At 35.5% G+C, this 24,136-nt stretch overlaps 2 protein-coding genes across 5 annotated transcripts in view; both read right to left on the reverse strand.

Moving 5' to 3' along the window:
- LOC121255168 (UPF0496 protein At4g34320-like) overlaps positions 1 to 6,967 on the reverse strand; it is a 29,314-nt gene extending 22,347 nt beyond the window's left edge. The window contains exons 1-2 of one of the 3 annotated variants that reach the window (XM_041155448.1): positions 6,687 to 6,950; positions 4,951 to 6,391 (exon numbers count right to left, since the gene is read on the reverse strand). In XM_041155448.1, coding sequence (XP_041011382.1) covers positions 5,229 to 6,278 — 1,050 coding nt within the window. In that variant the 5' untranslated portion in view covers positions 6,279 to 6,391; positions 6,687 to 6,950 and the 3' untranslated portion in view covers positions 4,951 to 5,228. Of the gene's footprint in view, positions 1 to 4,950; positions 6,525 to 6,686 lie in introns of those variants that run through there. The other 2 variants (XM_041155451.1, XM_041155444.1) reach the window with 2 other exon arrangements.
- A 6,318-nt stretch (positions 6,968 to 13,285) lies between these two features.
- LOC121255182 (UPF0496 protein At4g34320-like) lies at positions 13,286 to 15,702 on the reverse strand. 2 transcript variants are annotated; one of them, XM_041155465.1, is made up of 2 exons: positions 15,273 to 15,702; positions 13,286 to 14,980 (listed from the first exon to the last, which is right to left on the reverse strand). In XM_041155465.1, the coding sequence occupies exon 2, from the start codon at positions 14,853 to 14,855 to the stop codon at positions 13,842 to 13,844; it is 1,014 nt and encodes a 337-aa protein (XP_041011399.1). In that variant the 5' UTR covers positions 14,856 to 14,980; positions 15,273 to 15,702; the 3' UTR covers positions 13,286 to 13,841. The 2 variants fall into 2 exon arrangements, with proteins under 2 accessions (XP_041011399.1, XP_041011396.1); XM_041155462.1 differs by having other exon boundaries at positions 13,286 to 15,052.
- Positions 15,703 to 24,136: the final 8,434 nt, after the last annotated feature.

The following is a 24,136-nucleotide window of genomic DNA, read 5'->3' on the forward strand; positions in this document are numbered from 1 at the left end:
CAAGCAGTTTGCCTTATGGTTCTCTCCCCTTGGGATTTGTTGGATATGAAAGTACTTGAAGAGGTCGCACGCCTCTCCCACCTGCTGGAGGTACTTCTTTAGTTTCTCTCCTTTAGTGGCAAACTGCCCTGTGACCTGGCTAACCACCACCTGCGAATTGGCCCTGACTTCGACCTCGATAGCTCCCAATGACCTCGCTACTATCATTCCTGCTAGTATCGCCTCGTACTCCGCCTTGTTGTTGATAGTTTTGAAACCAAGCTTGATTGCATAATTATGCTCCTCCCCAAGTGACGATGTGCACCCCTACACCCCCTAGGCCGGCAGGATGAACCGTCGACGTAAACATGTCAGGGCTTGCCTTGGGGTGCGATATGCATTTCTTCGAGAAAGTCGGAGAACTCGGCTACGAAATTTGCCAACATTTCCGTTTGGGGGTACCTAGCCTTGGCTCCTCGAAAAGCACGACTTGTGTAATAGACAGGTCATTGGTCTCCTCCCATTTTGCGGACTAGGACAGTAGACACGACGTTCGGGGTCACTGCCAGGTATATAGTCAAGTCTTCCCTTGGCTCGATGTGGCTGAGAAGTGGTGGGTGGGCAAAATACTCTTTTAGTTCCCTGAAGGCCTAACTGCACTCGTCATCCCACTCTTGTGCCTTTTTTAGGACCCTGAAAAAAGGAGGGCAGTGATTGGTCGACCTTGCGATGAAGTGGTTCAGGGCAGCCACTTTTCCTGCCAACCTCTGGATCTCGTTGATCGTTCGTGGAGGCAGTATGTCCATTATTGCATTGACCTTCTCGGGGTTGGCCTCAATTCCATGTTCTGAGACCATGAAGCCCAAGAACTTTCCCGACTTGACACCAAAGGCACACTTTTGCAGGTTGAGCTTTATCTTATATTTCCTCAGCATTGCGAAGGCTTCTCGAAGATCGGTGAGATGCTGCTCAGGCTTACTACTTTTGACCAAGAGGTTATCCCCTTAGACCTCCATGTTCCATCCGATCTACTATCTGAACATCCGATTAACCAGTTGTTGATAAGTTGCACCGGCATTCTTAAGACTGAACGACATGATTGTACCCAGAATATGCATCCATAAAACTGACTAGCGGGCCCGGCCTTTGAGTCCACTATTAGATCTATGTGCGGTAGCGAAAAGCTGTCCTTCATGCTGGCCTTGTTCAAGTCGGTGAAGTCAACACACATCCTCTATTTCTCGCTCGCCTTCTTGACCAGGACCACGTTGGAAAGCCATTCAGGATAGTGGACTTCCCTAATGAACCCTGCAGCCAGGAGCCGGTCTATCTCTTCGACAATGGCTGCATACTTCTCCGCACTGAAGCTGCGACGCTTTTGCTTGATATTTTTTGCCTTGGGGTCCACATTGAGGCACTGTTCGATGACAGCTATGTCAATTCCGGGCATTGCTTCGTGACTCCAGGAGAACACATCTTGGTGCTTGACAAGGAGCTACTTTACAGATTTGCTCAGCTCGAGGGCCATCTTGGATCCCACCCGGACAATTCATTCAGGTCTCTGCGGATCCACTAACACCAATTCCAGAGGTTCGTTGGGTTCTCCTTGCCGTAGGGCCTGCTCATCCCTTACTTCCTTGTCCAACTCTGTCAAGGAAGGAGGTGGAGGTGAGTCGGCATCCTCTTGTACTCTTTCAAGAGTTTGTACCTATTTAGCCTCAAGCCTCAATTCCTGAGCGTAGCATTCTCATGCTAGGACTTACTCGTCGCTAATCTCGCCCACCCCCGTGGGAGTTGGGAATTTCATTTTCAGGTAGAATGTGGAGCCCTCAGGTGGTTCAGGGTTGGTCACCCCAGGATTGCAATATAGGAGGAGGAGGCCTTTACCACAAGGAAATCCACCATGGACCATCTCCTCTGGTCGGGCTTCTTCGAGGCTGGTTCGCTCTGGGCCGCCCTCCAGCTCTTCGCCTTGCTCGACTTTCACTCATTTGTGGTTGCGCGTGGCCATCAAGTCGTTGGCCGCACTGCTCGTCACCCCGCTGGTCTAATAGAGCTTCCAACTTTTCCATTTTTCATTTTCCATTTTCCATTTTCCATTTTCTGGGGAAGCAATCTTCCATTCGGTGACTGTCGATTTTGTGGTAGGTGTAGTACTTAGAGCAGGCCAAGCCTTGTCGCTGTTCCCCTTGCGGGCTCGGGTCTCTTTCAGCCTCCACAACCATGCTAGAGTGGGTGCACGGTCCAACCTGCCCACAAGTGGGCTGCTCCTCTATGCATTTGGTCTCGTATGTCTTCTTCTTGTTACCTTCCTAGCTCACCCCACAGCTCTGGTTGACGGTTTTCTTGTCTGCCCTTTCCAACTCAGTCTTCGAAAGAACCGTCAATGCCCGAAGAGTATATTCGAAGTCGATAAAAAAAGTTGGCTCGGTCCATGAATTCCCTCAGCAAAATTGGGGTCTTCCACGTGATCTTGGTCATGAAAAGGGTTACAGGGCTAGACACTCCAAGCAGAGCCATCAGGGTGATCTTTTCATCTTGATCATCTGTTGTCATCCGCTCCCTGTTAAACCGAGAGAGGTACAACCTCAGACTTTCGTTGTCTCGTTGTTTCACGATCAAGAGGTAGGCAGCAGGTCGCTTCCTTTTTTGGCTTGCCATGAATTGCATCAGGAAGAGTTTGGCCAACTCGGCGACGCTGTCAACGGTCTCGGGTGGTAGGGACCCTAAACCATACTCTCGATGTCCCCTTCAGAGTGAGAGGGAACGCCCAATACGCGACCTCTCTTGGGAACCCGTGCAGAGTCATATGGGCCTTGAACGTATCCAGGTGTTCTAGGAGATCCTTTGACCCGTCGTACGCATAAATCTGTGGGACTTTAAATCTTAGGGGGAGAGGGACTGCCATAACTTCAGCACTATATGGCATCTCTACACTGGTGAGCAGCTGGTCCACCGTGGATGTCGTGCCTACTCGCTTGACCATCTCAACATATTTATCCCCGAGCTCGAGGCGCATCCTGCGTCACTCTTCTTCGACTGCCGCCGCTTTAGGAGCTTGACAGGACTCAGAGTGGTGGCTCTGCTCCCCTCCCTCCAGTTCCCCGCTAGCCCTCTGCAATGAGACATTCTCCTAGTGGAGAGCCGTCACTTCCTCTATCAGTTTTCGTATCACTTTGGCTTGTTCTTTGGCTCTTGCTTCTATCGCTTCGGGTTGTTCTTCTTCACGATGTGAGGATTGGGAGCACGTTGTTGCCAGCATGCGAATGATACGCTACTATAGGAAATAATATCTCATAGACGGCGTTACTGTTGATGTGGTGTTTTGCCTAGATGATTATTTTTCTTTTTCTCTTCTACACTAAAACTAACTTAAGCATCGGAGGTACCACGGCCCCGAGCCTCTCATTCTCCATCCCAACAGGAACGAAGTTCGAGCTCAACTGCGTGAAGTTGCCTAGACCGCGAAACACAACATCAACATATTTTGAGTTTGGACATGGGTTTTTGCTTGGATAGATTTTTGGTTGGATACTAAATTTGTAACAAATGACTCCAATCATTTTTTTTTCCGACTTACTCAATACGACTCATTTTATTCGGTTAATCAGGTTGTTTGAATAATGAGTTGAGATGAGATGAGTTGAAATGAAAGTTGAAAGTTAAATAAAATATTATTATAATATTATTTTTTAATATTAATATTATTTTGAGATTTAAAAAAGTTGAATTGTTTATGATATTTTGTATAAGAATTTAAAAAAATTATAATGATAGGATGAGATGAGTTAAAACACTTATTGTATCCAAACTGAGACTAAGTTGGTTGATCCAATATGAAACAGCCGCAACAAATGGTCTGGTCTAGTATATGAATCAATGTTAAAATAAATAATCAAGTTCAACCCAACACAGTTTTTTTTTTTTTTTAATTATGAAAATGACTATTTACTCGACTCTAGATTGATCCAAAAGTAACCCAATTATTAATAAACTCATGGTTTACCCAAATTAACATGAACCCAATTATGTAACAATATCAACCATATTATATCACTCGGGATTCATATAAAATTCGCATGTCCTGATCCATTCGAGGGACAACCTACAAAATTTCCCGTTTTAATGTCATTAACTAATTCTCTATCTGACAAGTGACACAAGGTGAGAGAAATTACTACTCAGAGTCTCCGATAAAAGTTAAACAACAAGATTATTGTTACTTTCTTGACAAAACGTGAATAAAGAAATCCAACCCATATCGTGTCATCCTTATATTCTTTAAAAGAAAAGACATTCACCAACAATGCTCCTTCCGAGGGATATCCGTGTCACATCATCTCCTTCAACTTACTTGAATACAAAATCCATCTTGTTTATGTTGCCCTCTTGCTCATAGAGTCCTACTCCTGCCCCCAGCCTCATACATTTATCTGTGCTAAATGATCGTAAAGCGAAGAGAAATGCTGCTCTTCTCATCGGTATTTTAAAGGTATTATTATGTCAACCACATTATATAGAAAGTTACCTTTAACGTTCTACATTAGCCCCACACACACGAGATTTCATACATACATACACATATAAGATTTCCATGTGTACGGATCAAGATGCAAGTACATGGAGATCCTTTATTTGGTACCAATCAAGTTTAGAAAGATGCAAAGTAGCAGAGCGGATGGTGAAATCTCATCATCTATCACAAATGGATGCTGAAAATAAAAGGAATTACATGACCTTGTTAAGCACCTAAGCTGCCTCTGGGAGATGGACTCATAGCTGTAGCCCAAAAGAAATTGCAGGGAAAAGAATAGAAGAAATCATCGCAGGGCAACTAGGAAAACTATCATGGCAGTCAAGTCTGATTGCTTGTGCTTTACCTTGTTCAGAAAATTCCCAAACGCGCGCATTAGTACTCTTACTGCAATGTAAACTTTGTAGTTTCCCTTCAAATGTCAAAGATTGTCACTCTAATTTATAGGTGTCATTATCTATAGGTTTTCTTTCTAATTATAATACTGACATTTCAGTGTACCACCCCTTCAAACTGACCGAGTAACAGTCAACTTCAGAGCTGAATAATCAATCATGTTTTGTAGATTTCTTTTAGAAACTCTGAAGCATAAAACTAAGAATGATCTACAAAACATGATCATCCAAGGGGGCAAATGAACATTTTTTTATGAAACTCACACTGACAAACACCAGCATGACAAGTTGTTATCTCAGACCACATGCCAAAGGATTTCTCAGTCCCGCGCACGCCTGAACATTGACTGCAAAACCAACTTCCTCCAACTCACACTATTGCCGCTACACCTATCAACATTAGCCCTTAGATTCTGAGCAGTATTCATAAACATTTCTAGCTTCTTCTGGATCTCATCTATCACAAGCGTCACTGCCTCCTCTTCACCAAGAGCGAAATCAGCTTTCTCTAGCATTGAATCAGTCTCAATTCGCAGTTTACGAGTAAGTGCCTCAATGTTACCCAAGTCCTTCTTTGTAGTAAGAGTGCCATCTCGCATTGAGCTGATTACTTCCCTTTTTCCTTCCAGTGCACTCTGACAGCTCTTAAAAACTGAGTTGCACCATTTTCCCAGATAGCCCATTGGAACAGACAATGCACCCGTCAATGCCGTTGCCCAAGCCGGAGCTTTAATGGCAGCTGCCACCACCATGAGAACTAACACAGACACAAATACAACAACAAAAATGACATTGAACACTATTCTACATGTCCTCACATGTTCCAATTTCTGGTCTAGCTTTGTTTTCCGAAGCTGCAATTTGTCCAACACCGAGTCATGCTGCTCATAAACTGATGGAAAAGGTGGAGAAAACTCGTCAGTAAATGGGTCCTCAGCATCCTTGAATTTACTCAACTCTTGCAATGTCTTCACATACTTCACCCCATCAACCCCATCGTCCACTTCTTCCTCAAAATGCTTGACTGCAAACTGAACTATCAACTGGTTATCACGTGTGCGCTTCAGGCAGTCCTCAAGGGCAGTGCAGAAGTCCAATGCCCTGAGACTATTTTGGAAGTAATCCTTCAGGAACGAGAAAAATTCCTGATTGTTCCATATATCTTCCTTACACTTGAGGTTGAAATTGGCCATTTCCAGGTGCATTTCATATAGACATTTGACGATCTCTTTGATTGAGTCAGAAGAAACGAGCTGAGGTTCCCCGACCACGGTGGCATCACCGGACTCTAAGTCCACATCCAGTTCACGCGCCACCTCATGGGCGCTCATATCAGCCTTGAAATGGGTCTTGCTTGAGTTACTAACCATGCTTGCAGATTTTCCGGCTAATGACGAGACACACTTAAGCTTTATATGCAACTCTTTGCTATCCAAAAGCGATTATTTCTTTCTTATAGCCGAATTTTTTCTCTCACTGCTATCTGATTGAACCAATTTCAAATCTAAGTATCAGTAATCCAGCTAAACAGGTCGCACCATCCGAAGAACGGATACAATAAAAATTAACAAAATTCAGCTAAATCAGGCCGATTGGGAGCTTGAGGAACAAGAAAACTGCTAAAGGCACAAACTTTGGTTAAGATTTTGAGAACTCAAAAGCTTATGCTTCACTTAGCAAAAGAAGCTAGATCCAAATAAAAATAAATGCAAAAATCCTAGAGACGTCAAATTTCCGAGTAGATCTTGCTAGCCATCTATTGGAAGGTAGTTGGGTACCTGAAATTTTGCTGAAATTAAACTCCATGTAGAGTACTCACCAAAAAAACAAAAATCTCCGTGTAGAGTAAATAGTCCCAAAATCCAAGCCAAACACAGTATATTATCTTCGAAAGCTAAGATCTTTGGGTAGCAGTGAATGATCTTTGATATGAAACAATTAGAGAAAGATGCCCATAAATTAAATCTATGAATTGAAACAGGAAAAAAAAACCAAGACAAGGACGCGTAGGAAGAGGAGAAAAAAGTTTTCCATACATCAGCTATTATTTATCTCATATGGATAATTTTTTTTTTATATAATATTAGATGAGATAATAATAATTGATAAAGAAAATTTCTTTTACAAAAAATTTTGTAATACATCAATTACCATTTACCTTTATATTTTAAATTTGATTTTTTTTTTTTTTACAGTATGAGATATATGATAGTGAATATAATTGATAAGAAAAATTATTATTTTGTAAAGAGTTTTACAATATATCAACTATTATTTATCTTATAATTTACATTTGATTTTTTTTTTAATAAAATATGATATGTGAAATAATAAATAGTGATGAATAAATGATACCAATCATTCCACGGACTGGAATTTTTGACGCTTGGCATCCATCTATTCCACGATGTAGCTGCCTGCAGAATCCCAGACCTAGAAAAAGGAATCCATGGTACATGGGCTTTTCCTTTACAAAACCATTGGTGGATGTCTACGGCCACAGCATGATTTTCCACGTTCATGGAGATACATTGTATTTGGCAAGGGGAAAAGCTTGTATGCCGCACATGGTTGACTGCTACAGTATACTGTTCTATTTCTTATTTATTTAATAATTTAAAAAGTGATTTTAACTATATTAATATATTTTTTTATTTGTAAAATATTTAAATATATTTAACAAATAAAAAATATATTAAAAAATGTAAAAAAAAAAAATGACTAGTAGTATAAATGAGTAGCGGTACTCAAGCAGTAAAATAGTATCGCTCTTTAGTAAGAGTACTGTTAGGTGCCGTCAGTGTCTTTAGTTAAATTTTATTTATTTATTTATTTTTATATTTTTTTAAATATATTTAAATATTATAAAAAAAATAAAAAATACAGATTTTATTTATTTTTATAATTATTCTCAATTCATTTTAACTAATCATTATAATATTATTAAATTATTATACAAAATAAAATAAATAATTCAATCTTTTTAATTTTTAAAATAAAAATAATATTAAAAAAATTTATTTTAATAATATTTTATTTTACTTTTATTTTTAATATAAATTTATTTTTTCTTATCTTATTTGTAAAAACATACGAGGTCTGATAATCACTTACTTAGGAGCACACAAGAGGATCGGAGACTTGGGCCACAATGTGTAGGAGCGAAAGCACCCTCATGAACGATGTGTACGAGGACGATTCGGCTGCAGCAGAAGATGATGCGTCTGCAAAAGTAATTGGTGCAGTACTCATTTTGCCGTTTGTGTTTCTGCTGGCGTACGTTGTAGTCACTTTTTTTTTTGGCTCAAGAACTGCCGCAGCAAACAAGAAAACGATGAAAGCTCCCGGAAAGGATGCTCGCATCCCAAGGGATAAGTTTGAAGAAGACCCAAGACAATACACTCGCTACTTGCGCAATAAGTAAATTCTGTGTCTATACATACAACCCCAAAACAGTCTGTACTGACTGTTGCCTGGGCTCCAGTTATGATTTCTTTACGCATGTAGTATAAAAAATTATACGATCTATATATTATTTAAAAATATGTTATTTTACGACAGATTTGATATTGAGTGGGGTTATTGTACTGATCCACTCTTTCCGTAAGAGGGTTATTTTTATTTTTATTTTTTTATTTTTATATTTTTTTAATATATTTAAATATTTTTAAAAAATAAAAAATATATATTAATATATTTAAAATCATTTTCTTAATCACTAAATAAAAAAAAAAAAAAATTTATCAAACAGTCAAATAGAAAGATAAAGTGGTGTTTTCCTTTGATATTTGGCTTGTCCAGGTAGGTTTGGGGATACTACCCCTTGATCCTCGATTAATGCCTATAATAGTTAAGTAAATAAATTAGTTGAGACGTACGTACATGTTATATTTGATTGGTGTATATAATTATGCATTGCTATCTTTTTCGGCTATATTCAACATTTCTGTTTGATTTTTCGTTAATCCTTTTGGGACTTATTTCTTTCGTCAAAGTGGGATGATTCGTATTCCATGCAACATGCGATTCAATAGGTTTTGAACCCAATATTGGAAGGGGAAAAAATTTGCTATTGAAAGTAAAAGGGAAGCAAATGCGTGTGCGTATTTAGATTATAGACACATGCTGCATACATTAAGGTTTATACGATTTCTTGCTAGACTAATGCTAGTAACTAGTAAGTCTCAAGTTCTGCATACTTTATTTAAAAAATATTAGAGTTATAGTTAAAAACAAAGATTTATTTATTAATTTTTTTAAATTAAATATTATTTCTCTTTTTAGAATTAATGAAATGAGCGTACAATACGTAATATATATATATATATACACAATAAAATTATAGCAATCGATGTATTCTCTCAAGGCTCGATCGAGGTGTGCTTCTTTGATATTAAAAAAAAAAATGAGGCTTGCTGAATTTAAAACAAAAAAAAAAGATAAATTAATGTTAAATATATTTAAAAAAAAAACAAAGAAAAACGTAAATCTGAGAAACGAAAAAACCCTAAAGCGTCTCCTTCATCCCTCCCGTCCACACTCTCCCAAATTGAAACCCTACGACCATCATTGACTCCCCAAGGCCTGAAGCATCACCACTAAGCCATTGTCGCCACCGTTGCCACTATCGGCTACATCCCTTGTATTGGTTTACCTATTTCTAAATTTGAAACAAGGAGATCATTGTTGACTCCATCCCAAGCCCCTCACCATTGCCTCCATCCCAAGGCCTGAAACACAAGCCCCTCACCATTGAGGCACCGTCGCCTCCATCTCTCCCGTCCACCCTCTCCCTAAGACCATCTGTCATTTCAAATCTGTTCGACTGCCCAAGGCCTAATGCCCATTTCTTTCACCACTGACCTGCCGTCGCCGCTCACCTCCATCCATCCCGTCCGTCTCATCTGATTACCTTAAGACCTCCACTTCCATCTTTGGCGTCCTCTCCCAACTTTGAAATCCTAAGAGCTCTACCCCTACCCTCTATTGGACTTTCCAAAGCCTAAGGCCAACCCTCTCACCATTGAGCCTACCGTCGCCGCTAATTGTTACCATGGTGCTGATCTCCATTTACATAGTGGCCTAGGTTCTCTTACGTAAAAATTGAGGTTGTTACTCTGTATATATTATGTAATCTCCTTTATTTTAATTTTTCTTGCATGAGTGGTCCCTCGAATTACTCTCTATTTTCTAAGATATGTATCATGCTCAATGTGATAGCTAAATCCAGCCTAGACCAACTGAAATGCCCTTTGCTTCAAATTAGTTTATGAAATTTTCTGATGAAATGGCCTTAAGGATTATAATAGTTTATAAAATTATTGAATGTATATATAGAAGAAAAAAAAAGTTTAGTTTTCAAAAATTGGATTAAAATTTAGGAAAATATTCAACTTGTGCCATTGACACTTTGGCATTTAGGAAATTATAGAATGTATTTAAAAAGGAGAAAAACAGTTTAATTTTCTAAAATTGGATTGAAATTTAGGAAATCTAGGTCTGATAGTATTCTGTTTAATATATTTTAGATAACAATTTACAAAAATAATTGAGATTGGTAGTGGAGAGGACATCCCGATTGGTTAGCATCACATGGGCCCGGGCCTTTGCCTATTCCTGAAACTTGTCAAACTACCGTAGAGACCAATCAATACTGAAAGGGCCCAGCCCACTACCAACGCCGACTAAGTAACTACCCAATGGCGATATAAGGTAAGAACGATTATTATTCAAATTCATTAAATGATGAACTCTTATCTCCAAGTTTGAATTTGAATAATAGATACGTCTATTATCATTTAAACAATAGAACGGTTCAAAAACTCTATATAAGAAGAGAATCCAGATACGTAAAGGAGATTGGATTCTTGATTATTATAGAGAGTTATTTTAAGTCACTGACTTAAACATCAAAGGCGTTCTCTCGAATCCCAAGTCGCCATCCTCTTTGATTGCAAGTGACCGTGTGGCAGTGGCAATAAAACACGTCCATAACAAGTGCTTGTAACACAATATAGACAGAGTGAAGGAAAGGCCATAGTCAAGGCTGATAGTCTAAATGTCCTGATTCAATGCAAAAAACCTAAATAAAACTGCGTTTGGGTCGTTTCCTATCACATGTGGTGCCCATTGGAGGGAGAGACATGGTCCATTTTAGCACCTTATTTTTACGGGCCTCTGTCATTAATGTCAATAAAATTTTTATGGGCCTCTGTCAAGAACCAAACCATATTAATTCACATGTGACAGACTTTTGCTCAAAGTCGTGCTTGAAATTACTAAAAATAGTAAATAAATTTAAATAATAATGGAAGGTACAGAAATTTAGAAATATATATGTGATTGATTGTTAAATAAGTACTCTGTTAATCTTGAAAAATTAAGTTAAATTTTTACCTTACATTAATCGATTTAAAATAAATTATAAACTAATTATAAAATAATCATAAGTTGAGAAATCTTGAGTTTAGATAAAATGGTAACATAACGATATTATATAGAAATGATACCAGGATTCAAGAGACACCATGAGTGATTATACAACTAGACAGCACGTGGGGGCCACGGGCAAAGAGGGATGGAGCAATGATGGTTGGAATGAGGGGATTGGTAATTGAGTAACAAGGGGTGAGATATATGGAGTAATAATATTTTTCGCTATATATTTCACAACTATATTTTAAAATAAAGACATTTTTGTAAAATAATTTTACTTTTAAAAAGTTATTTTATAAAAATATTCTCAATTTTAAAATATAATAGTATAAAATATTGTATGTTTATCTTTTTTGTGAGTCGGGATGTAGGTGTTGCAGCTGCAAATAACGACATTATGGATGTCGTGATCCATCCGAGGGACAGAATCTACAAAATTTCCCGTTTTCATGTCCGTAACGCATTATCTATTCTCCTTTTTGACCAGTGACACAAGGTGAGAAAGTTACTACTACTCTCATGAAAATTAAATAAAAAAATTATTTTTACTTTCTTGGCAAAATGGCAAAACTTGCTTAAGAAATCCAACTCCTATCGTGCCATCCTGGCATTTTTTGAAAAGAAAAGAAAGAAACGGGCTTAAACCTATCTGGATTCCGATTATAGTACTGCAGCTGAGCCCATCCTTTCTCAAAAGTTTGTAAAGCTTTTGGTTCTCTCCCTCATACTGCCTTACAAAGAAAAGACATTCACCAACAATGCTCCTTCCGAGGGATATATCCCTGTCTCATCATCTCCTTCAACTTACTCGAATACAAAATCCAGCTTGTCTATGTTTCCCTCTTGCTCATAGAGTCCTACTCCTGCTCCCAGCCTTATACATTTATCTGCGCTAAATGCTGCTCTTCACATCGGTATTTTAAAGGTTATTATGTCAAACACATAAATAGAAAGATACCTTTAATGTTCGACATTAGCCACACACAAACGCACACATGAGATTACATACATACATTGTACATATAAGAGTTCCATCTGTATGGATCTAGATTCAAGTACTTGGAGATCCTTTATTTGGTACCAATCATGTTTAGAAGTGTAGATGTAAGAATTTGGTTAGGACTAGGTGACTAACATGATATACTTCATCTTATGTTGGGTTTTGTATTTTGGAAGAATGTAAAACACTTTGAATTTATCTAAAGTTATTTTGATTTTATCTAGAAGTTGTTAAGAAGAGTTTTAGATAAGTCACAAGTGTAAAAGTTAAGTTCCAAAATATAAATTTTATTTAGAAAAGAGTGCGAATGGAAAATTGCTGCTGCTGAGAAGATAAAGTACCAAGTGTTAGTTAACCGTCAACAAAATCCGTTAGTAAAATTTCACTATGATTTGGAAATTGCTTCCAGAAACGTATTTAAACTATCCTAATAATTAGGATTTGCGGAGATTCAGTTCTGGATATTTTTTAGAGCACTTTCCAATGCATAATTTGGTGAGAAAATTTCCTGGAGAATTTCATGTTATTTCTCTCAAAAGATTGTGATCATGATCCAAGGTTGAGATAGAGTAATTGTGTTCAGCTACTGGAGTTCCAGTAGAGAAGTTAATACTCGAAGATCGTTAAAGGTTTTGATTGCTATTGTGGTAAAGACAAAAGAGTCGTTTGTCTGGTCAAGTAAGAGTATCAGTTGACAAAGGTTTTGTAATTAAGACTTGCTTGTAATTGATTTTCAAATAATAAAATTGATTTTACCTTTAAAAAATTCTTTAAATGATTTCTTATCAAGATTGGTGTTACGCAATTAATTCATATTATGTTATTATTTTATTATTAAATAATTGCATGATTGTGGATCGACTAATCAATTTGTTGAATGAATTAATAGATTTTTGTATTTATATACATGGATATTTGGATAATTTTAAGAAGGATGCAAAGTAGCAGAGTGGGTGGTCATCATTTATCACAAAGGATGCTGAAAACAGAGGAAATTACATTACCTTGCTAAGCACCTAAGCTGCCCATGGGAGATGGACGCAATACTGGAGCCCAAAAGAAATTGCAGGGAAAAGAATGGAAGTAATCATCGCAGGGTAACAAGGAAAACTGTTATGGCATTCAGACTGATTGCTTCTGCAGTTCTGCTTTACCCTATCCAGAAAATCACCAAACGCGCGCATTACTCTTGCTGCAATGTAAATTTTGTGGTATCCCTTCAAATGTCAAAGATTGTCACTCCAATTTATAGGTGGCATTATCTACAGGCTTTCTTCCTAATTATAGTACTGCCATTTCAGTGTATCACCCCTTCTAACTGAATGTGCAGCAGTCAAATTCAGAGCTGAATAATCAATCATGTTTTTCAGATTTCTTTCAGAAACTCTGAAGCATAAAACTAAGAAGGATCTACCAAACTTGATCATCCAAAGGGGCAAACTCACACAGATAAACACCATCATGAAGAGTTATCTCAGACCACTTGCCAAAGGTTTTCTCAGTCACACACACGTCTGAACATTGATTGTAAAACCAACTTCCTCCAACTCACACTAGTGCCGCTACACTTATCAGCATTAGCACTTAGATTCTGAGCAGTTTTCATAAACATTCCGAACTTCTTCTGGATCTCATCTAGAACAAGCTTCACTGCCTCCTCTTCTCCAAGAGCGAAATCAGCTTTCTCCAGCATTGAATCGGTCTCAATCTGCAGTCTGCGAATAAGTGCCTCAATGTTACCCAAGTCCTTCTTTGCAGTAAGAGTGCCATCTCGCATTGAGCTGATTACCCCCCTTTTTCCTTCCAGTGCACTCTGATACCGCCCCCAAAGTGAGTTGCACCATGCTCCCACAGAGCCCATTGGAACAGACAATGCACCAGTCAATGCTGTTGCCCAGGCGGGAGCTTTAATGGCAGCTGCCACCACCATGAGAACTAACACAGACACAAATGCAAAAACAAAAATGACATTGGACACTATCCTCCATGTCTTCACAGGATCCAATTTCTTGTCTAGCTTTGTTTTCCAAGGCTTCAATTTGTCCAACATCAATTCATGCTGCTCAGAAACTGATCGCAAAAGTTGAGAAAACTCGTTGGTAAATGGGTCCTCGGCATCCTTGAATTTCCTCAACTCTTGCAATGTCTTCGCAGACTGAACTATCGACTGGTTATCACGAGTGCGCTTCAGGCAGTTCTCAAGGGCAGTGCAGAAGTCCACTGCCATGAGACTACAATGAAAGTAATCCTTCAGGAATGAGAAAAATTCCTGATTGTTCCATATATCTTCCTTACACTTGAGGTTGCAAATGGCTACTTCTAGGTGCATTTCATTTAGACATTTGACGATCTCTTTGATTGAGTCAGAACAAACGAGCTGAGGTTCCTCGACCCCGGTGGAATCACCGAGCTCTATGTCCACCTCCAGCTCGCACGCCACCTCCAGCTCGCGCGCCACCTCATAGGCGTTCATATCAGCCGTGAAATGGGTCTTGCTTGAGTTACTAACCATGCTTGCAGATTTTCCGGCTAATGACGAGACAAACCTAAGCCTTATTATGCAACTCTTTGCTATCCAAAAGCGATTATTTCTTATAGCCAAAATACCAAATACACGAAATTTTTTCTCACTGCAATCTGATCGAACCAATTTCAAAATTGAGTATCAGTAATCCAGCTAACCAGATCGCACCATCCGAAGAAAGGATACTACAAAATTCAGCAAAATCAGAAGGCCGATTGGGATTTTAATGAAAAAGAAAACTGCTAAAGGCACAAACTTTGGATAAGATTTTGAGAACTCAAAAGCTCATGCTTCACTTAGCAAAACAAGCTGGATCCAAATAAAAATAAATGCAAAAACCCAAGATGAAAACGTCAAATTTCCGAGTAGATCTTGCTAGCCATCTATTGGAAGATAGTTGGGTACCTGAAATTTAGCTGAAATGACAAAAAGTAGACGGTTTTCTCTCAATTTAATCTCCATGTTGAGTAAACAGTCCCAAAATCCAAGCCAAACACAGTAAGAATCTTCAAAATATACGATCTTTGGGTAGCAGTGAACGATCTTGATTTGAAAAAATTAGAGAAAGATGCCCATAAATCTATGAATTGAAACAGGAAAAAGATCAAGACAAAGACGGGTAGGAAAAGTAGATAAACCAAGAGGATAGAGGAGGAAGGGAAAACGAGCGGGGAAGGTAACGAGAACTCGGCAAAGTCGCCAACAATGTTTCCAACACGGATTCAGCTTTTCGACCACGCGGACGGGGAGTCCGGTACGTCGAACTTTCTGCCTCTACTTGAGCTTGAGAAGACAAATATATCAAATGGTATATGAGTAATGAATATAGCATCAAAAGTTAAATGAATTTGTCGGTTTGTTTATAAAGGATAAAGAAAAAATCAAACAAAGCTTTGTAGCCCAAGCTGGAATAATGACATATGTAGCTTCGTGGGTGGTACCATTGAATTTGATATCTCTCAAATATTTTTTTATAGGAAAATTTGTAATGATAAAAGAGCATAGGGTGAAAGAACCCAACAACAACAATAGCCCACTCACAACAATGCAACAAAAATAAAAGAAAAATAAAAGTGAGAAGTGGAGCCAATTAATGGTCCAGTTTTGGGTTTATTGACAAGGAAAATGATACTACCACCTATACTTTTTTTATCGACAAAATGTATTAATTTTGTATTTTTTTTTAAAGGATTTGCGTTTGTTTATATTTTAATATTGTGTTATTTTTATTTTTTTTATATTTAAAAAAACACATAAAAAATAATTTATAAAAAAAATCTAAAAAAAAAATTACACTATCGGTACCGATTATCGATGGCTCTAGTACCACCCCTATCGAGAAATTAGATATTAAAAAAATAGTTGTAAAGACAGATGGTATAATAGTTCAGAATGTTATTGAGGCCTTCATTTTATTAACTACAAGAATAACACAATATAAAATGGCACACTTCTTGAGCTTCTATTTGTGGAGTCTGGTTATGTTTGTAACGGTCTAGTTTGATGATCTTATTCAACAAGAATCTGTTATAATTTTTTTTTTTTTTTTAATGAAATTTCAATGAAGATTGGGATATGCAAAGAAGGTTTGAGCTGATAAGCCCAAGCGGCAGTGATTATGGACAAGCCTTGTGAGAGCACTCTCATTGGATTAGTCAAAGTTAAATGATAGTTTTGATGAATATAAGAGAAATTTAACTTTTGACTATTCTATTCACATAAATCTCCACATTAGAATAACTATTTTTTTATTATATAATAATAAAATAATATAAGATGAATTTGATTTTAATTATTCACATCAAGTCTGCACATTAGATTATACATTTATTCATTATCTGGTAATAAATAACTAATAATTTCAAATATATTTAATTTTTTTAATTATTAATTTATTTAATTTTATCATATTTTACTATTCTACTTATTATATGTTAATTAATAATCATGTTCTTATTAAATTAATATATTAATTGTGATAAAATATGTGATAGAAAGAAAGAGAGAGAGAAATAATTAATAAAATATGTATTTGATGTATGTACAGTAACCTTCAAATTTGGAAAAACTTTTGAAAGTCACTAACTAAATTCTAAATATTTGGAATTTGACTAATCCAATATGAGCATATTTTACTCTTTAACAGCTAAATATTCATTAAATTTAGATTTTAGTTAATCCAATGAGAATGCTTTGAGAGGTCCAGAGAAAAAGCCATTGAGAAAAATTTTCGACCCCTTTTTGTCTCTTAATTTGACCCAATCCACTAATTAGTATTTACTATATATTATATTAAACCGTGATATAGCTATCACATATCATCAGAATAAAAGCCTTTGTAGCTCTAGGAACATAAGCACATTACTTAATTACTGCGATTTATTCTATTTTTTATTTTATTTTTTCTCGTCATTCTTGACAAAAAAATGCACATGTGGGAATTTTACTACGAACAACCGGTATGTGCAAACGGAATGCAACTAGCTGTACGTGGTGGTAAAAAGCAAAAAGCAAAAGACTACGAGATCAGAGGTCCTACAAATAAGGAAACCCACACATATTTCCACCATGGAAATCCAGTAGATACCTTGTGGGTTTTGACACTCGCTTCCAAATGCAAAGCTTTCTCTTCTCAAAACACAATTTTTCTCTTCGTTTTTCTCTGCGTGGTTTTGGTACTCGTTTTTCTTGAATGTAGGGAGGGAAAAAAAAAAAGAAATAAGACATTATTGTAAAGAAAGGAATAGCTATTAATGAATTTTTTATTGTTATAAAAGAAACAAGACATTGTTGTTGCACACAGCAAGACATTGTTATTTTGGTCATATAAAAGAAACAAGACATTATTGTTGCCGATATGTTTTTCTCGAATATATGACCAAAGCTTCCTCGTTTTCTTTTCCAATAAGAGAGAGAGTTTTCTTTTCCAATAAGAGAGAGAGAGCATTGGAGCAGTTAGCACTTAATAGGCATCAATCCAAAAAAGAGTAGAAGAAAAATAGTACAAGATAGAGAGCTGCAACCAAAATTTCAAGTCTACACACATTTTTCATCTTCTTTTACCATAGAACACACAACTTTCCCAGCTTTTCTTTATCCCTTTTGTTTTTTTTTTAAAACAATCATGCGTTGCTTCTTGTATCCTGAAGGACGTCAACCCTAGTTCTAAGATCCTCACACTAGGACTCACGGCCATGGAGTTCAATCTTGAAAACCCGTTGACTCATTTTGCATGAACCCAAAACCCGTTTTCCTTTTTATTGGAAGAGAAGAGGAAAACATACAATGAAGGATTCATGGAGACCAGATCGGAGTGGAGATGATGAAGGGGGCTTCGATGGTGGCTTCATGGGTTCGTGGAGACCAGGTCTAGAGTGGAGAAGACGAAGGGAATGGTTGGCTTCGTGGAGAAGATGTACGTTTTGAGAATTCAAATGAAACAGTGCGTTTCATCTCCACGTGGGCATCGGTTCTCCAAGGGCGGTTGCACAGAGCATTTTTCAACAAGATTATGTAGAATGAAAGGATAGCGGGCCTCAAGAGACACCATCTCGTTGGAAAGAGAAGATTGGTAATTGAGTAACAAGAAAGAGACGCACCTATAAGAGCATCATCAATGGATTAGCTAAAAGCTAAATCCATTGAGTATTTAGTTATTAGAGCACAAAATGTGATCACAATGGATTAGCCAAATTCCAATTATCACAATGGATTAGCTAAATTCAAAATAATTGGAATTTAGCTTCAGTTACTTTCAAAAGAATTTCTAAATTTAAAGTTTACTATACATACACCAAATACATATTTTATCAATTATTTTTCTCTCCATTTTTTATAAGAACCCGTAGGAATTGAATCCCTTAAACTCACAATCAATTTGAAAACTTACCAAGAAAGTTAAAATAGACCCGATGAGAACTCGTTTCAAAAACCTAGATTATATTAAAATTTAGACCCATTGAATAACCGTATCTTGGTGCCCATCACTTTCCTTCTATCACATATTTTATTAATTATTTATTTCTTCCTTTCTTTCTATCACATATTTTATCACAATGACTGGGTTCATGTGCATGGCTTCATGTGTAAGGGCTGGGTTCATGCATTGATATATTAATTTGAGTTAGTGATATATTAATTTAATTAGAATATGATTACTGATTAATATATAATAGGTAGAATAGTAAAATATGATAAAATAAAGTAAATTATTAATTAAAAAAATTAAATATTTTTGAAATTATTAATTACTCATTACTATATAATGAATAAATGGATAATCCAATATGGAGATTTTATGTGAATAGCCAAAATCAAATTTTTCTTATATTATTTTATTGTTATATAATGAAAAAATAGATATTTCAATATGAAAATTTATGTGAATGAAATAGATAAAAATTAAAATTTTTTCATATTCATAAAAAATGTCATTTAACATCTAGGTGTTTGGAGTTGTAAATAACAAGTAATATTAAGTATAAGGGCAGGTTTGAGGGGGTGAGATGAGAATTTTATGTTTTGTTTTAGTGTTTAAAATATTATATTTTATTATTATTATTGTATTGTGATTTGAAAAAGTTGAATTGAGATTTGAAAAAATTGAATTATTTATTATATTTTGTATGGAGATTTAAAAAATGTGTAATAATAAGATGAGATGAGATGAGAATTTTATGTCTTATCTCACTCTCAAACCTGCCCTAAGTCTTAAATAAATAAATTATATATATATATATAGATTTTTTGTAAAAAAAATAAATCTCATTAAAAAAGAATAAATTTTTTTCATTTTTTTTAACTTTTTTTACAAATCAATTGTACGAAATTTGTTCATCGAGACGCATCATTTGTCAACCAGATTAATATCATTATGCATGCACAAGTTCTCATCCTCAGCCATGAGAGTAGGAGTGATTGGATAACTATACCTACACGTGGGGCCCACACATCGACAGGAACAGAGCATTGATGGTTAGAATGGGCAGATTGGTAGCCTAAGATTATTGACATTGACTTCTAAAACCATCTTCAAAATTTAATAAAAATATATATTTTCATAACCTCTATCCATAACTCTATAGATTAATTATGAAATTTATTAAAATAATAATATAATATTATTTTTTTAATAATAATAATAATTTTTTTCATATTTTATAATTACATTATCTTAAAAAGTCTAATAATTAATAATTAAAAATTAAATGGAAGGCATTACAAATAGCCCTTCGAGAGAGAAAGCCCAACGAAAGAGAATCATGAAAGTGTCATGATACAAGCAACAACCAACGAACCTGAATAGATTTGGACATTAAATTCCCATCGCTTTCTCCTTTAAACAATGCATTCTTTCTTTTCAACATGATAGAGATTATAAACTGAAATCATAAATTTTTTGAACTCTGGGTTATCGAACGTACAGCAGAAAAGTAGTTCTTCCTCTTCCCCATTGCTTCAACGAGGGTAACAATTATAGTCCACATTACCATACAGTATCTAGCGAGCAATTCTAGTTGGACAAAGAGAACATAGATAGGCTATAGATAAAATAATTAGGCTATAGATAAAATAATCTTGACTACATTGCAAAACTGAGGTTGCAAAATGGCAATCAGCCCACAAAAAATTAACATTTCCAACATGCTATTATTGAAGATCAAGTCACAATTTCAAAATACAATCATCTATTTCAAAAAATAAAATAAAAATCAGATCACATAGTGGCTACCCAACTACATATTTTGAAAAATTGAAAGTTGGAAATTTGAAATCAATACCAATAGTTACATACCTCCATGAGGTGTGGATGAAGATTTGTCAAATGTACATTCAGAATTATTCAAAGAGTCATCGAAAAGAGACCACCGATTCATCAAAGAGCCTACAGAATGGTTCACAATGTTCGATTTTTTTATATTCATAATAAAATTTTAAAATTACGTCCCACATTTGCGTGAACTTTTTATCAGTATCCTTTATCGCATTGATATTAATATTAAGCTAACTGAGACGAGGAGGTTATCTTCTTCTGCAGTGAAAGATGCACTCCTTTGAATTTTTTTTAGAGGATGCCTCTTTTCACTGTTATTGGGTTTAGTTGGACCACAACATTAAAATGTTGCGTTGAGATGCTATTACAATCTTCTCCTCTATTTTATAAGAGAGTGGTGAAGAATAGATCATCATCAATTTGTGTGTCTATCCTTAAAAAATATTACATTTTTAAGGAGTCGAAAAAATTTAAATCAATTCTCAAGTCCAACAAAACAGCAAATCATGTTATACAAAATAAATAAATATTGTCAATATATAGATGTTATATCTACCTACCTCAAACTGAATCAGAATTAAAGAAGGTAACTTCTATCATTAATTCAGACCTCTTAAGAAAGAGCAGTAGTGTAGTACCGATCCTATCTTGCCAATAATAAATAGACTATCTAGTTCTACGATGTGAACATATACATTTTACAATATGCTTGAATTAAATGGATCAGAAGCAGACAGATTTTTTCTGCAGCACTGTACAATCTGTCTGCTTCAGATCCATTTAATTCAAGCACATTGCAAAATGCACATGTTCACATTGCAGACAGACGAACACTCTTTTTTCACATTGGGTTGTGTTCCATTATTGGAGACCACATGGAGGGAGATTGAAAGTGCAATTACCATTCATTCATTAATGCATGGTCTTAGCTTTTACATGCCCTGTTTCAGTTCAGTTTTATCATTTACGAAGACAAGGGAACAAAACAACTTTTAATAGATACTGATGAATGCAGGAATTAATATGCCAGCCAAAGGGGTCAATACTCATGTCAATCAAAGATGAACAAACCAAAACCCGTTCTTCCAATGACAAAATACTATTTTCCTTCAGCAACTATAATTAGGTCACAAACTCTGATAAATTACTGTTTAAAAAAGGTATGAGGTTACCAACAAAAATGACCAGATCACTCATCTAATCATGCCATCATTTATAAATTTATAATCCTCATAAACTCAGATGCTTAAGAAAAGAAATTGCAAACCCAAATGTCACAAAAGAAAAAATATATATATATATATATATATATATTTAAACAAGCAGAATGACTTCCTCATATCATGAAAACGAGAGGAAAGAGAATTTATGCCAAATGCCCGAGTTCATGAAATCCCTAATCAAAGTCTTCCCTGCAGGCATACGAGCATTTAGATTTTACAAAATCATATCAGGAACTTGCATCCTTATAAGCCAATACCCAAAACTCTTCTATAAAGAATCCATGAGGAAATCCAAACCTATATTTTTCTCGCGTTAAGATATTAGAGCACTCTCAATAGTTTTGTATTATATAAAAAATATAAATTATTTAAAAAATTATTTAAAAAAGGAGTTCCATCCGATATGGTAAAAGGAATTGTAAAATACAATTATCTATAGTAACCCGCTACATGTATCGAGTATTGTTAATCCTGTAAAAAGTTTTTTATTATTGATATTTCATTTACTCCCTCATTTTCTTTTATTTTGATTTTTATCATGTAAGCAAATTCTTTTTATTGTTCATCATTTAAAATATATATATTTCATTTTCTTCTAAAAAATATCTTGGAAATATTTTTAAACCAATTTTTTTATATTTTGATTTTATTTTTAATTTTTATTTGGCTTATATATTTTTGTTTTATGTGTATAGGACTGAATTATTTTACATTGTATATAAAAATAAATTACAAATATAAAAAAATATATAGATATTGTAAATTTATTGGTAGAAATGAAATATTTAAAAAGAATAAAAAAAGAATGTTTAAATGATATAGAGAAAAAATAGATAAGCTGATGGATGACATATTATAAAAGTCAGTATGTAAAAGTGAGTTTTGATGATGTATTTTAAAATATATGATAAAAAATTCCATTGAGAGTGCTCTCATCTCTAAAGCACACACGTCTATCATAAATGACTGTCAAATGAAACTAAATCACAACACTGACGGTAAACACAAAATGACCAAAATCGTAGCGAGGAATCAAAGATTTTAACCAGTGTGATAAAATATCTGTACACAAACAAGAACAAAAGAACTATTGAATGAACCAAATCCTACAAATGCAATCTGAAATTCACACAACTTGTCAAATCCACAATGAAATTAATCATTTTTAATTTTGTGAAATTAAGCTTTTAAACCCAGAGTTACCAATCCAGCTAACCATAAGCCAAGCAAAAGCTACCTGTGATACACAATCCACTCTCCAATTATAAGCTTTGACATGCTTATAATTGGACGACGGAGCCTTTTACTTTGAGCAATAAGCATCCTCACCCTGATCAAACCTTGTCAGGTCCTATTAGAGTATTGGCATTGGATTATGCAAATTTAAAAAAAAATAAAGAGTTTGGATAAAAGAGTCTAAAAATACACTGTATTGGATTATGTAAATACAAAAGAAATGATTTTTAGCGACAGTAAATTAATGTTGTGAGTCATATTTGGATTTAACTATAGCTAGACCAAATGGAATAAAAAAATACTTTCTCTCTCCCGATTCTCCCTCTCCCTAACCCATTTATCTCCCGCGGGTTTTCCCTCCATTTCTCTTTTCCTCATTTCTGGGTTCTTTCATTTCTCATCACCAATTAAAATCACTGCATTTCCTTTCGATTTTTCTTTTGCAATCTTTCATTTTTTTTTTCAATCCCTCCTTTTTTCGATCCCCTCCCGAGTGTTTCAAGTCCATAATATACGTTATCGAATCCAGTGATTTTTAAGGTTTCATCAAACCCAACCTCATAAACTCACCATTCCCCATATAAATCACGCTTGAACTCAAGAAAATCTTCAGGTACTTTCCTTTTCAACTTTTCCCGATTTCCACGATCCTTGAGGTTTTCTTTTCTTTTTTGTTAATTGAGTTTATGTTTGATTAAAAGATTCCAAGTTCTTTCAAATTTGGACGTTGCGATAGTTGATTCTAGGTTTTTCTGTTATTAGATTATGCTGGTGATTTGTGTTCTTTCAAATCATGTTGGTTGCAATGGAAACCAAGTGGAAAATACACAAGTGGAAAAATTACATAAGTCAGAATGAAAAATACACAAGTGGAAAAATTATTCCTTTCATTTATATGATTCTCATTAAAATATTATGAGTTGAAATCAAAAGAGATAGAGAGCTTATCATCACGCATCCCAATTGAAAAGGAAAAATGGAAACACTTTGTACACAAATTGAAGAACAAATAGTACTCAAACAATTGAAACCAATGA

This window comes from Juglans microcarpa x Juglans regia, chromosome 1D (assembly GCF_004785595.1).
Source record: "Juglans microcarpa x Juglans regia isolate MS1-56 chromosome 1D, Jm3101_v1.0, whole genome shotgun sequence".
Taxonomy (NCBI): Eukaryota; Viridiplantae; Streptophyta; class Magnoliopsida; order Fagales; family Juglandaceae; genus Juglans; species Juglans microcarpa x Juglans regia.